Source organism: Caretta caretta, chromosome 1 (genome assembly GCF_965140235.1).
Source record: "Caretta caretta isolate rCarCar2 chromosome 1, rCarCar1.hap1, whole genome shotgun sequence".
Lineage (NCBI taxonomy): Eukaryota > Metazoa > Chordata > Testudines > Cheloniidae > Caretta > Caretta caretta.
Genome location: NC_134206.1, coordinates 32,852,057 through 32,867,297, shown reverse-complemented (window position 1 = coordinate 32,867,297; position 15,241 = coordinate 32,852,057). Strand labels below are relative to the sequence as shown.

Sequence of the window (15,241 nt, the reverse complement as noted above, 5' to 3'; positions counted from 1 at the left end):
CAAAAATAACTCCCAGACTGTCTGTAGCCTATTTTATTTCCAGTGAGTTTTTAATTACATCTAGTAAAGATTTTTTCTGTTTTTTGGTGAGTGGGGGGCTTTGTCAATCTTTTAGATTTTTTTTCATTTCTTGATCAGCTATTCTGAAATTAACCTGATTTCCTTCAATATTTCTGCTTCTTCCCTGGGTATGTCTCTTTCTGGCATCTGTCTCCCAGTCCCATCCTCATTTGTGAACACAGGCAGATAATGCATGTAAAAGGACACTGTCAAGGTATTTTGTTTATCATTCTCAGATCTGTTTTACTCACTGTTGTTCATAACCCCCCGAGGGGAAGTTTGAAAATAAAACCTGTAGGAAGTATCCTTTTACTTCACACTGCACACAGAATAAACTGATGCTCTAGGGCAAGGGTTCTCAAACTGGGGGTCAGGACCCCTCAGGGGGTCACAAGGTTCTTACATGGAGGGTCATGAGCTGTCAGTCTCCACCCCAAACCCCACTTTGCCTCCAGCATTTATAATGGTGTTAAATATACATAAAGTGTTTTTAATTCATAAGGAGGGGTCACACTCAGAGGCTTTCTATGTGAAAGGGGTCACCAGTACAAAAGTTTGAGAAGTACTGTTCTAGGGCACCTCATGAGGCTGAGGAAATTGATTATTTTTAGGAAAAAGACAAAGTAATTTTATGGAGGTTTGGAAATACATAATGAATTGCATGGATTTGCAAAAGGATATATAGAAGAGTAGAGAGGTCAAATTTGGGGCCTACTAACCTTGACAGTGTTCCTTTAATAATATTATTTTTATACATGACTGTCTTTTTCAGTAAGTTATCTGTGTTTTATCGACTCTACTACTGTATCCTTCACTGACCTCTTATTCCTTGTTTATTTAAACTTCACTTTGATGTTGGCTGAAGTCTGACCTTTAAATAATAATTTGAAATAACTACTTATAGTAAGTAATGCTTGCGGCCTCTCCTTACCTTTTTCAGTGGCCACCAATGCTAACTATTTCAGCCAATGACCCCTTGAGGCTGGCTTTGAATTCTTCACCTATTTTGGCAAATACAGTGGCTGTCATGACCCTAAATAACAGATAGGCATTTTGTGCCGAGCATGCAACTGGATTAATTCCTTAGGACTGATGAGAGGAATGGAAGAATTTACCAATCCCTTTAAAATAGATATTTTAATAGCCTAGACGGGTGTGGGCTTACATGAATTTTCAGTTTTGTTTAGTGTCACGCTAAATCAATCTAAATGTCTGTTCAAGGTTTAGTCATGTCTGTTGGTGGGTGTTTAAGGAAATTTCCATTAAGAGAATCAAGAAAGAATGTAAGAAGCTACAGAAGTGTAAACACAACCTTTTGGGGCCTATTTAAATGTTAAAAACCAAAAGGCAAAGCATGTCAGAAAAACTGCTTTTGCTATCCTGAACCTGCCCCCTAAGTTGGATACTACATCAAACCTAAACCTGGTGTGCCCATCTGTATTGTGATGATATTTCATTGTCTCTACTTAGCAAACTATACAATATTTCTTCCATTTCCTTTGCTGCTTCTTAAGGATCTCAAGGATGAAAATTAAAAGAAACTTTCCAGTAACAATCAATATTTCTCTTGATGAGCAATGATAATAGGTGCAAAGACGTGCAAGGAAGAATTATAGTAATATTTTTAAACATTGCTATATAGATAAAGAAGAATACTGACATTTAATAGCAAAATTGTTCCTCTTGTTTCTAAAGATAGCCAATAAATAGACATTTTTACAAGGTAAATTTCATTATGACATCACAGTGTGTATATATTTTCATTGTCTTTATTTACTGCGCTTTTGATATAAATGTACTTTTAAAAAGTTGATAGAATTTGTTTGTGTTTTGTTTTTTGTTGCAGCTGGGGAGGATAATGCGTGGACCGTTTATGAAGTTTGTAGCACATGCAGCCTCTTTCACCATTTTTCTTGGTCTGCTAGTCATGAACGCATCTGACAGATTTGAAGGCACCAAACTCCTACCTAATGAAACTAAAACAGATAATGAAAAACAGAATGGAAACATCCTGTTCAGAATGAAAACATCCTGCTTCTCATGGATGGAGATGCTCATTATCTCTTGGGTAATAGGTAAAGATTAATTTTCAATTCGAATTCTGTCTTGCAGTGATGGCAACGGGGCTGAATTCCAGTTACACACACTGCTACCAGTCTTACATGGAAAAAGTACAAAACACAAGGGAAACACATCTGCATCTTTCATTTTCTTTGCAGTCAGTCTCTATAGGGTACACATTATTAATTCAATATTCCATTCCCATGGCATGAGTTTACCATATTAAGGACTTCTGCCTCTGTATTGAGTAGTATCTTCTTCTGCAAATAATCCCATTGAAATGAATAGGATTTCTTGTGAAATAAGGTACTGCTCAGCCTAAGAGGAGTAGAAATCTATCCTCCTAAGTATTATGGGGCAAATTCTGCCACTGTCACATATGTTGAAAAGTACCTTGAGTTGACCCATTGAGTACAATGGAGTAAAGTACTACTCAGTCTGAGTAAGGATGCCAGGACTTATCCTTAGCAAAGTCAGTCATAACAGAAAACCCAAATCAAGCTATATAGAACCCATGATCCTGCAGTTTTTACTTAAGCAAACTCCTACTGAAATCAATGGAAGTTGGAGTTTTGCCTAAGAAAGACTATATTGAATTCATATACTGCCCTATGTCTGCATGGGGAATTCCCTACTGATCAGGCCCTCTCAGAGGTCCAGAGAGGTCCGAGCCACTTCCAGCTTTTGAGGCTCCTAGCCATAATAAAAATAAAAAATGACAACACATACAAACAAAATAAGGCACCAAAAAAAGAGTGGGGCATAATTTGAATATTTTTTTATTTAACAAATGCTTTTCTAGCCTTTTTCTGTGCAAACGCACTAATTATTGAGGAACAATGTAGCTTTTGTGCAGTGTAACAGTTGATACTAAGCTTGGCCAGCCCATTCAAATGCTCTTATCCCAGAGTTGAACGGTGATAGTTCTTCACCAGCTTCAACATGTTGAAGGTGCGTTCACCTGAAGCCACTGATGCAGGCAAACTGACAAAAATATGCAATGCAATTGTGATATTAGGAAACACCCCAGAGAGTCCAAATTCAAGTATTTCTTGAAGCAATTCCTTTGGCTTGCAATCCAATTTAAAGTTCATGGAATATATTTGTCTGAGGAAGATGACCTCGTCACTGAGTTCTTTTGAGATTTCTTTGTTGTACTGTTGCTGAAATTGTTCAGGTGCAGAAAGTAGATCTTCATTAGTCAGTCTGTTAAACTGCCAAAGAAACCCCCAAAGGGTATAAATTAGTCGCAGTGACTCAAATCGACATGTAAGACCTGACTGAATAGAATCAGTGATGACAGGGAAGACATTGACCCTATAATGCTGCTTGGCATCAGATTCAGTAGGTAAGTTGCGACTGGTGGAGAACTCAGATGAAATGCCAATAGTCTGTGCTACTAATTTGGACTCAGTCAGGATCGCATCCCATTGTTCATGAATTGGTTGAATGTCATTGATAAGACTTTCAATGTTATCCCTCTCAACATCAAGTGTGGCATTGTGTCCTTCAATTACCAGATTAGTTTGGTGGATCATTGTATGTAGTTTCATCCACAAAGATGACATCAGAATGCATTCAAATTTGGACATGTGCTTCTGAATAGACTGAAGTTCAGTTCGAGCCTGTGCAGTGAGATTGAGAGATTCAAGCTCATTTAAAGTCTTTCTCACTGAATTCAACTACGCAACTGATTGAACACCATCAATCCACGTAGACCATCTAGTTTTGGACATCCCATGCAGTGAAACAGGAAGATATTGCTTCAGAATTTCCCATCTTTGTGGACTGCTACTGAAGAGATTGTACATTTGCTGAACAAACCCAAAGTAAGTAATTGCCTCCTGGCATGATTCAGCACAGTCAACACCTACAAGGTTAAGTGTGTGGTTTCCACAGCTGGAGAAAATACAGTTTGAATTATGCTCAAGCAGAACTGCTTGTACACTTTGTACTTCCCAAACATATTAGATCCATTGTCATAGGCTTGACCAATGCAGATTTGAAAATCTAACTTTAAACCTTCTAGAATTGCTAGTACTCGAGCAGCAATTTCTTTTCCAGTTTTTCTCGTGAAATTATCAAACAAAATAAACCTTTCTTCAACTGAAAATTTTGAGCTGTCTACAATCATAACATATCGAATAACCATAGTAGTTTGTTCCTTGTCAGAACAATCTGGAGTGGCATCAACAATGATTGAAAAATACTTGGCATTTCTAATCTCATCAAGAATTGTTGTTTGTACGAATGACCCACATAGCTCAATAAACTTATTTTGTATGCATGTGGAGAGATAATGGACTTGCATGCGCTTTTGACTCCCTTTTGATTCTCGAACATGCTCTGATAAAAGTAGATCATATTTGCTGAGGAGCTCAACTATGCCTAGAAAGTTTCCATTTGCATGATCACCAATACGTTGACTGGAACCGAAGAAAGCCAATCCTCGCTTAGAAAGAAAAAGGATGACATTCAGGATGTGCTCAAGCAGTTTTTTTCCAGTTATTAGTTTCTGTAGAGAAAATTCAGTCAAGAGTAAATTCTCAACTGAACTTTCAGCTGATGCTGCCCTGCTGGCTGATTTCCATGCATCATAGTTTTCTTTGTGTGAAGTTGAACTCTCATGTGATGGTATTCGGTTTTTCAACTTCCTCCAACCTCTGTTGATGCTCCATCCTGATTGATCAGAGAGAACTGATGCATTTGCAGCACTTTTATTCAAAATGAAGCAGGGTGCATAGTACAAAGATTGTTTTTCCGTACTCCAGCATAACCAGTCTCTTGCGCAGGTCTCACCATTTGAAAGAGTTTTTGTCAGTAGACAAGTAGGGAAAGCATGATTATCAGCATCTTGTGGAATGTTACTTGGAATTTCAAAACAACGAATTTGAAGAAAAGATTGCATTTGGGCAGCATTGCTCTTGTCAATAATTCCAGTGTCAGTCACAGTCAAACCTGTAGTACTCATGAATTACTCTTGCTGCGTAAGATTTACATCTTCCTGTTGCTGTTGAGTTTCTTGATCTTACACAGGATCTTCCGCTGCATCTGTTACTGTTGGCACATCTTCTTGACTACTGTCCTCGTGTTCAGGTATTGGCATTGAAATATCATCTGTTGCAGTTGCAGAGTTTTCATTATCTGTAGCATTGTTTGTTGGGTAAGGTGTGTTTCCCAGTGGTCTGAGAAATTAAGTTATTGGCTTTGAGCTCTTAGCTGCTGCTTCATTCAGTTCACTTAGCCTAGACCAATCCACACAAGCAGTCCATTTCCCGGACACTACTGTGCTAATAAGCGATGGTCACATAAACACCACCCTATACCGGAAACCTACTGACCGCTATACTTACATACATGCCTCCCTCTTCCATCCAGGACACACCACACGATCCATTGTCTACAGCCAAGCTCTAAGATACAACCACATTTGCTCCAATCCCTCAGACAGAGGCAAACACTACAAAATCTTTATCAAGCATTCTCAAAAGTACAATACCCACCTACTGAAGTGAAAAAACAGATTGGCAGAGCCAGAGGAGTACGCAGAAGTCACCTACTACAGGACAGGCCCAACAAAGAAAATAACAGAATGCCATTAGCTGTCACCTTCAGCCCCCATCTAAAACCTCTCCAGCACATCATCAAAGATTTACAATCTATCCTGAAAAATGATCCCTCACTCTCACAGATCTTGGGAGACAGACCAGTCCTCGCTTACAGACAGCCCCCCAACCTGAAGCAAATACTCACCAGCAACCACACACCACACAACAAAAACACTAACCCAGGAACCTATCCTTGCAACAAAACCAGATGACAACTCTGTCCACATATTTATTCAAGTGACACCATCATAGGACCTAATCACATTAGCCATGCCAGCAGGGCCTCGTTCACCTGCACATCTACCAATGTGATATATGCCATCATGTGCCAGCAATGCCCCTCTGCCATGTACATTGGCCAAACCAGACAGTCTCTATGCAAAAGAATAAATTGACACAAATCTGACATCAGGAATCTTAACATTCAAAAACCGGTAGGTGAACACTTCAACCTCTCTGGCCACTCAGTAAAAGATTTAAGGGTGGCAATTTTGCAACAGAAAAGCTTCAAAAACAGACTCCAAGGAGAAACTGCTGAGCTTGAATTAATATGCAAACTAGATACAATTAACTTGGGTTTGAATAGAGACTGGGAGTGGCTGGGTCATTACACATATTGAATCTATTTCCTTAAGTTAAGTATCCTCACACCTTCTTGTCAACTGCCTAAATGGGCCATCTTGATTATCACTACAAAAGTTTTTACTCCTGCTGATAATAGCTCATCTTAACTAATTAGCCTCTCACAGTTTGTATGGTAACTTCCAACTTATCTGTATGTGTGTATATATCTTCTTACTATATGTTCCGTTCTATGCATCCGATGAAGTGAGCTGTAGCCACGAAAGCTTATGCTCTAATAAATTGTTAGTCTCTAAGGTGCCACAAGTACTCCTGTTCTTTTTTCAGTTGTTTTCACTGTCTCCTGCTTGCACCACTTTCAAATCTCCTCTTCATAGTGGTCTATCTGGTCAACATGTAGTCTATCCACACTTGAAATATTCTGTTGTAAATAAGTAGCTTATCTACACTTGAAATCTCGTACTGTAAACATGTACACAAATGCTGAATAGTATACAAATGCTGAAAAGATTTAAAATGAAGGAATACTAATTAAGGCCACAAAATGAGACAGTCAGGTTATTATCCTTGACGTCTGATTTGTGTCCATTTATTCTTTTACGTAGAGACTGTCCTGTTTGGCCAACGTACATGGAAGAGGGGCATTGCTGGCACATGATGGCATATATCACATATATCAGATGTCAAGAATTGTAACATTCAAAAACCAGTCAGAGAACACTTCAATCTCTCTGGTCACTTGATTACAGACCTAAAAGTCGCAATATTACAACAACAACAAAACCTTCAAAAACAGACTCCAATGAGAAACTGCTGAATTGGAATTAATTTGCAAACTGGACACCATTAAATTAGGCTTTTGAATAAAGACTGGGAGTGGATGTGTCATTACACAAAGTAAAACTATTTCCCAATGTTTATTTTTCCCCCCTACTGTTCCTCACACATTCTTGTCAACTGCTGGAAATGGCCCACCTTGATTATCACTACAAAAAGGTTTTTGATGTTGGAGGTTTTTTTTCTTTTTTTTCCTGCTGGTAATAGCTCACCTTACCTGATCGCTCTCATTACAGTCTGTATGGTTGTTTCATGTTCTCTGTGTATATAAAATCCCCCTATTGTATTTTCCACTGCATGCATCCGATGAAGTGAGCAGTAGCTCACGAAAGCTTATGCTCAAATAAATTTGTTAGTCTCTAAGGTGCCACAAGTAATCCTTTTCTTTTTGCGGATACAGACCAACACGGCTGCTACTCTGAAACATATCATATATTGTCATTTCTATAGTCCTAAAAAGCACTAATAATCTCCTTACTTTATAATATTTAACCAAATAAATGAATATAGTAGTATAGCTTGTAAATTATTTAGCACTTATATTTCATGTAGTAATAAATGAATAAATAAATTATTCAGTCTAAGAACTTTAATTGTATTAATTAAACCTATATATTGTAATCTGATTTAGGAGCAAAACTGTGTGAAATGATTGTATAATACTTCATTGTGGTGCCTAAATATAATACAAGTAACTGTTTATCAAAAATGAGTTACTGCCATGATCTTATACGGATGTCACATATATTGTATTTTAAACAGTTACTCTGGGTGAGGTTTTAATTGACACTAACTGAAAAATAAGGAAAACGTCCTACACAAAATTTCATATAATTTGATAGATATAATATATCATTGGTAAAATGATTGTAGCTTGTGTTATCAACTCTCTCCAGAAACCTACAAGGCTATTTCATAGCTATAACAAAGGGTATTTTCTTCCTACCTTTAAAATGATACAGTAATGAAAAAGAATGCAGTATACTGATAGATTTCATGCTATGGTACCTTAATATTATTTGATGGCTTTTGGGTAAATGAACAAATACAAACTTTCCCTTATTTTATTTCGGAAATATTAAGCCTGCTCCTTACTCATATGACTAGTCATTACTTATGCAGGCAGTCTCATGGAAGACAAAAGGTGTCCAATAGGTGGTTAATGAGAACACACCTTCTATTCCTGGTTCTGCAACTGGCCTGCTGTTGAACCTTGGACAAAGCACTTCATTGCTCTGTGCCTCTGTTTTCTCCCTCTGTAAAATGGGGATAATGATACTATCCTTTGTACACTACTTTGGGATATACAGACAAAAATCAGTATGTAAGAATAATATTATTACATGCATGAGAAGGGGCTACTCACATGAATAAGAATTTGTTGAATTGAGCCCATATAACAACACAAATCACTTTAAGGAACACTGGATCAGGCCCATTCTGCTATTAGATCCTCACACACTAATGTGTAAAGTGGATTTGAGTGTCGTATCTGAAACACACAGTGGTTTTCCCATGACATGTTTTTATTAATAAATTTTTAATTTACCTTTCAAACAGCTAGAAAAAAGAGATTTTGCTGACATATCCTCACAGCCCTTGATAAAGATATAAAAGGCAGCATATCTTTCATTTTACTTTATCCAAGGAAAAACAGCTTCCTTCAATTACTTTTCAGATGGTCGAGCAGAGGGAATTGATAAAATGTCACATTAGCTTCATGTGCTACTGTGCTGATCTACTGTAGGTCATCTGGTATTTATAATGACCAGCAAATGTCTGTAATGCTGATGTTGCTTCTCACAGGAAGTTTATTGTTCATACTGAGAAGAATAATGAGAAGCCAGCACTAATTAGAATTTAGCATAATTGTGATCATCTTGTCTGATCTCCTGCATAACACATAACACAGTCCGTAGAACTTACCGAAATTATACTTGTCAACCACTTTTGTATGGGTTAGTGTTTTAAAGCAGCTTTGATTCTCTCACATGAGAGAAAATCCATAAAGCAAGCACAAGGCCCATGCATTGCTTAAGTCCCACGTAAGCCCTCAAACTAGGTGGGGCTTATGTGTGATTTAAATGAAGCACAGGCTTTGTGCTTGTTCTCTGTACAGAGGTGAATTTCACCTGTGAGGAGTCCCATTATCAACTGAAGTCAGTGAAATACTGTGAGTAATGTAAACAGTCTTTTCTCCCTTACACTGAGGTAAATTCATAGGAAGTCAGTGGAGATACACCAATATAAAACTGTCATGAGAAAAGAATTAGCCCTCCTGTTGGAATGGGAGAGACAATTAATTTTCCTTCATTCTCTGTTGAAGAGTATGATTTGCACATCAAAAAGGAATTCAGAATCTATAAGCAGAAATGCTTTCCAGTTTGACTGCTTCCAAGATCACATCCTATTCATAATATAATATTAAAGAGGATTAATATGAAGTTAAAAATTAATGAAGTATATTCTCTCTTCTCTCTTACGCAGGCATGATATGGGCTGAATGTAAAGAAATTTGGTCTCAAGGGCCCAAGGAATATCTGTTTGAGTTATGGAATATGCTTGATTTTGGTATGTTAGCCATTTTTGCAGCATCATTCATTGCAAGATTTATGGCATTTTGGCATGCTTCCAGAGCCCAGGTCATTTTTGATGCAATTACTAATGTGAAGAACTTTACAACTGCAACATTGGATTCCAACATAAGTTACTACACATTGGGTGAGTTGAATTCACAGAATTCAGACTTAAATATAGGACGAAAAAGAATTGTTTCTATGTTAATACATTTCTAATTCTTTATGTAGTCTCTCAATCAGATTGGATTAATTTTTCACCCAACTTTATTTTTTACTCTCTTCATTACATTCGGTGTTATGTTTGTTTATACCAGTATCTCGAACACACTTCTGCTGGTACATAGCAGGTTGCCTGGCTTCATTACCCAGGATGTATAAAAGCAGTATGATGAATATATGTGCTATAGAGCACTACAAATACATTTTTGAAGTATGAACATGGATTAAAAATTTCATCTGTGGGAAATTATTAAAAACAGCTAGTTAAACATGAATTCAATTATAAATTACAGCAAACTATTGCCTTTATAAACAGGGACCAGTGTCTAAGTTGCACTGGATTTCTAAGGTTGCCAAGCAAAATTCTTCTCTCTAGTCCATGCTATAGAACTGTATTAGTGGAGCTTCAATTGACATTAGTATTATAGAGGCACCGGTTGTGATTTCATAGTTAAGGTTGCATTCCATTTTGCACTTAAAGTAGGGGTCCAACCTCTTGGTTTTAGAATGCAATGAAATCCCCAGGGGGAGCTCAGCAATTTGCTGAACAGATATGTAATTACAAGAAATGAACTACATCTAAAAAAGGTCCTGTTCACAAGCAAATGTACATAATCTAAATGAGTCCATTCCATGTCTAAGCTCACACAGTGAGTCATTCATTTATTTGTTGTGGTGCGTAAATGTTAGCTCTCCACTGAGTTTCTGGGACAGGAACGTCATTTTCTGTGTTATATATAATGATGTTTTGAAATGTTGTTGTTCAGGGGCATTAGATGTTGGGGCAACTAGCCCATTTCTGTGTTAGACTTGAGAAAGCATGTTTCTTTCTCTAGCCTTGGTTGATGGAAGGATCTTCATGCAAGGAGTTTGCTGAGCACATTAAAAATTCTTTGCTGTGGACTCAGTTTGGGCACTCACATTGGCAGGTAGGGGCCCATGCTACCAAGGAGCTGAGTCGTGAGAGCGATCAGCGATTTCACTCAAAGGAGGCACTATATGTGTATATTTTAGGTGCATAATCAGGTGCCCTCATTTCGGCACCCAAGTCTGAAAATTGGCCTCTCTCTTTGTAAGTGGCTGCATTGCATTTCATTTTCAAAATACGGTAAAAGAAAAACTAAAGAGCGAGCCAGCACCCAAGCTGCATACCTCTATTGATTTCAGTGCCAGGTTACACTAGCAAAGGATCTGGGCCACTCTTTCTTTTCTAACCAAAAGAGCATAATCCCATGAATAGCCTAAAGTTTACTTCAGCCCAATTACAAGAAACTCTCATCTTTTATTTCTAGCGAGAATAAACTGGGATCCATCTGATCCACAAATCATATCTGAAGGCCTGTACGCAATTGCGGTTGTTTTAAGTTTCTCCAGAATAGCCTACATTCTCCCAGCCAATGAAAGCTTTGGACCTCTACAGATATCACTTGGCAGAACTGTGAAAGACATCTTCAAGTTCATGGTTATATTTATCATGGTGTTTGTGGCCTTCATGATAGGAATGTTTAATCTCTATTCCTACTACCGTGGGGCCAAACAAAATGAAGCATTCACAACGTAAGTATTACTCCTGTTTAAATGTTAACAATTGCACATCATTTTGTAGAAGGAGAGCTACTTGAACTGAATGCATTAATGTACTAAGTGTCATAATGTGTGGTATAAGATTCCCATCTTTTATTAAATCTCTTGCTCTTGTAGTGAGTGGTAACTTTCTCTGTAGTCCTGGTGCCACTAAGATATAATTGAAATCAAGGATAAGATTTTTATCCCAGTTACACTGGGGCATATCTGGAGTGACTCCATTGAACATAAATTGGACTTAGATTGTATGCTTTCTGGGGCAAGGGCCATCTCTTTGTTACAAAGGGCACCTAGAACAATGATCCAAGCCTGATCCGTGATAGGGGATGGTAGATGCTACCACAATATAAATAATGACCAATACTCGGCTGAATAAAATAGACAGGGTTCAGCACAAGACGTGGCATGTTTACATCAGGTTTAAACCTGATCCCAAGAGAGCTGTGCTGGGAATGGTGCTGGTGTAAGTTAAGGTAGAGGCTACCTTTGCCATGCTAATGGTAGTTGCTATTTTTTCTACAGTTACCCTCCTACCCTTCTGCCTATAAGTCACTCTCATTTTGCAGACCCAATGAATGCCAAATCAGTGCAAGTTGTGCTGCTTTGTCATTGATACCAATTTACATACATGTTACTTATGTCACCACTGGTTTGGCCCAGAGGCTTCTCCATGAGGTGCAGCTGCTTAAACTAACATTAGAAATTTGGGCCAACACATCACATGTGCCCCAGTAGGCTGCATATGCCAGCTGTGCACCATTTTCATTTTTTTCAAAGGAAATTTCAGCACAGAAGAGAACCATTACCCACAGTGGAGGAAGATGTAGGAACATAGCAATTGCCAGATTGGATCAGATTCAAGTTCCATTCAATCCAGTATTCTGTCCCCAGTAGTGGTCAAAACCAGCTGCTTCAGAGGGAGGTGTAAGAACTGCTCTGTAGGTAGATGTGGGATAATCTGATCCTGCCCTCCCCTCCCCAAGAGGTCTGATCCTGATGTTTAATAGTTAGAGATTTGCTTAAACCCTGAAATGTGAGGTTTAATATCCCTTCCAAAATGTTTGTTATTTAATTATAACTCTGGATATTCTTGATCTCCATATAAAACATCAATTCCATTTTTAATCTTAAATTCTTGGCCACAAAAACTTCCTGTGTCAGTGAGTTTCACAGTTTAATCAAATGTGTGTGAAAACTTATTTCTTTTTATCAGTTTTTAATTTCATTGACAGTCCCCATGTTCTTGTATTAGGAGACAGGAAAATGGAAGTTCCCAGTCTACCTTCTCTGCACCATTCATTATTTTATATACTTTTATCATGTCCCTTTATATTAAACTCCCTTCTAAGGTAGATCCAGTGAATGAATGTCTCTCCTCCTGTGCACTGCAACCCCTGGTTCTTTGCTCTCCTCCTCTCTCCTGCCTGCTGCTAAATTAGTTGGCTTTATCGTTTATGCCTTAAAATTTAAACTTTGTTATTACGAAGCAGTTTCTAATGGGAGTGCTTAGTACATTAAGTGTATGATGGATAATATCAATAAGATCAGACTTCTACAGTTTCATTCAGGAGATGTGTATATGGTAGGTAAAGAGCTGTGACTTGTTTATGAAAACAGTTTTTATAAATCTTTTTCAGGAGGATATGACCATGTTCTGTTTTTCCTTTCAGAGTTGAAGAAAGCTTTAAGACATTGTTCTGGGCTATATTCGGACTTTCAGAAGTGAAATCAGTTGTCATTAATTATAAACACAAATTTATTGAGAATATTGGTTATGTCCTTTATGGAGTCTATAATGTTACTATGGTCATTGTTTTATTGAACATGCTAATTGCAATGATCAACAGCTCTTTCCAGGAGATTGAGGTAAAACTTTATTTTATAATTATATGTGACTGGTTATAGCTCCGTGAGGTTTAGTGTATAAGAAAATGCACATTATGACAAACTCTTATTTTCTACATATAAATATCTTTTTGTTCCAGAGAAACAACCTGGAGTTATTTTTGGCTTAGATAAACACCATACATTCCTTCCAAATTGTTGGTGGTGAAACTGAAAGTAGCTGAAAGCAATGTAACTCCAATGCTTGGAGCAGTAAGAACTAGACTGGACAACATACTAAAAAAATACTATAGAACAGTGCTAGAGAGCGATGCATTAGCTGATCTTGCAAGTCTTTTCCATCTCTAATTTGAAATTATTATTTGAGTGATGCCCCTATTTTTTCTGTTAGAATAGAATCCTTATTCATATGCATCCAACCTATAGGCAAATCCAATGCATCATTTTAATTTGTCAGCAACTCTGCTTTTTTCCCTACTGAACAGAATCTTCAATGTAATAAGCTGGTAAAAATCCACACAAACTTTTGGGTGTTGTGGGAAATAAATGGCCAGATCATCTTATAAATTTTTAAGAATAACTTTTCACAATAAAGTGACTCGCACTCTTTCTTTGTCCCAATTAATATTTTAATTAAAGTGGAACAACTTCATTTGGAGAGATTGAGAGAGTCCAACATCAGAGCATCCCATAGTCCAGTAGCTAGGACACTCAGCTGAGAATTGGGGACCCCTTTTCCAATCTTTTGCCCCATCAGTCACAGAGGGGAATTGAATCAGGGTCTTCACACCCTGAGTGAGTACCCTAATGCGGGACTAAAAGTTACAAAGGAGGTAGACCTTCTCCATCCTGGCCATTTAGTGTGGAGTTAGGTGTGCTCTGATCAGGCCCCATAGGCCAGATAGACTTTCTCTGCCTATCTTCTCCTGGTTTGTGAATCACACTGAGGCTTCGGCATTAGAGGGCACCCAGGTGCCTAGAGTGCAGCTGCAGTATGCATGCCCAGAGGCAGAAACTTAGCCACATAGGGAACATTTACAATGAAAATTTAGTAAGTAATTACTGGCTCTTGCCGGTACGCCGTACTGGACCATACCAGCTTACTTTCACCTCTGGAAATGTCTCTCTTTCCTTACGGGTCATATTGAAAGCGCTTGGGAGGGTCTTATGACATTCTACAGTCTCCAGCCATGCCACAAACCAAACATCAAGAATAAAACAAAAGGAAAGGATAAAGAAAATGGAGCAATTTAATTTTATCCAAAAAGTGCAGGTAGTGAGATCTTTAAACAATATCTAGTCTTAAAAATTGACCTGTGTATAAAATGATGAAGGAAGGGGCAGAGATGTATGCCTTAAAATAACTTAGCCCAGTGCCAGAGTCTTTGTGTATGATCACTGGCAATGCTCATCTGCTGAGGAGAATAATATCAAATCCTTGAGTCCTTGCACAAGCAAAACACTTTGAATTCAGCGGTGTTTCTGCTGGTGTGAGTACTAAGTGGAACTGTAGGGTTTGACTTACATTATTGTTGTCTAATTATGTTTTGTGTTTTACTGTTACTCTTTTACGCTAACAGTGTATGCCACTCAGAAGTGAACAAAAAAGTCTATTTCACAACTGACTTTCCTATAGTGTTTCTTATATTTAGAATATGTCACCAGTAAGTATTGACACTATACTGTGGTAAATGTTTAATTTTTAATGCCACCCAGTGTGTAACACACTTTATTCAGTGATCCCATCGCATTTTACAGATATTCACTTAGTCTTAAACCACATGCCTGCAAAATATAGTTAAGGGATACAGAGCAGCCACTTCACTGACCACTGAAATGCGCTTATCTCTGGGACAGAACTCAGCA

The 15,241-nt window shown here is 37.9% G+C and overlaps 1 protein-coding gene across 1 annotated transcript in view; it reads left to right on the top strand.

Annotated features, from left to right (window-relative positions):
• TRPC6 (transient receptor potential cation channel subfamily C member 6) overlaps positions 1 to 15,241 on the top strand; it is a 175,924-nt gene that overhangs the window by 137,576 nt on the left and 23,107 nt on the right. The window contains exons 5-8 of the mRNA XM_048843607.2: positions 1,907 to 2,135; positions 9,636 to 9,869; positions 11,239 to 11,503; positions 13,201 to 13,396. Of these exons, the coding sequence (XP_048699564.1) occupies positions 1,907 to 2,135; positions 9,636 to 9,869; positions 11,239 to 11,503; positions 13,201 to 13,396 (924 nt within the window). The remainder of the gene's footprint in view (positions 1 to 1,906; positions 2,136 to 9,635; positions 9,870 to 11,238; positions 11,504 to 13,200; positions 13,397 to 15,241) is intronic.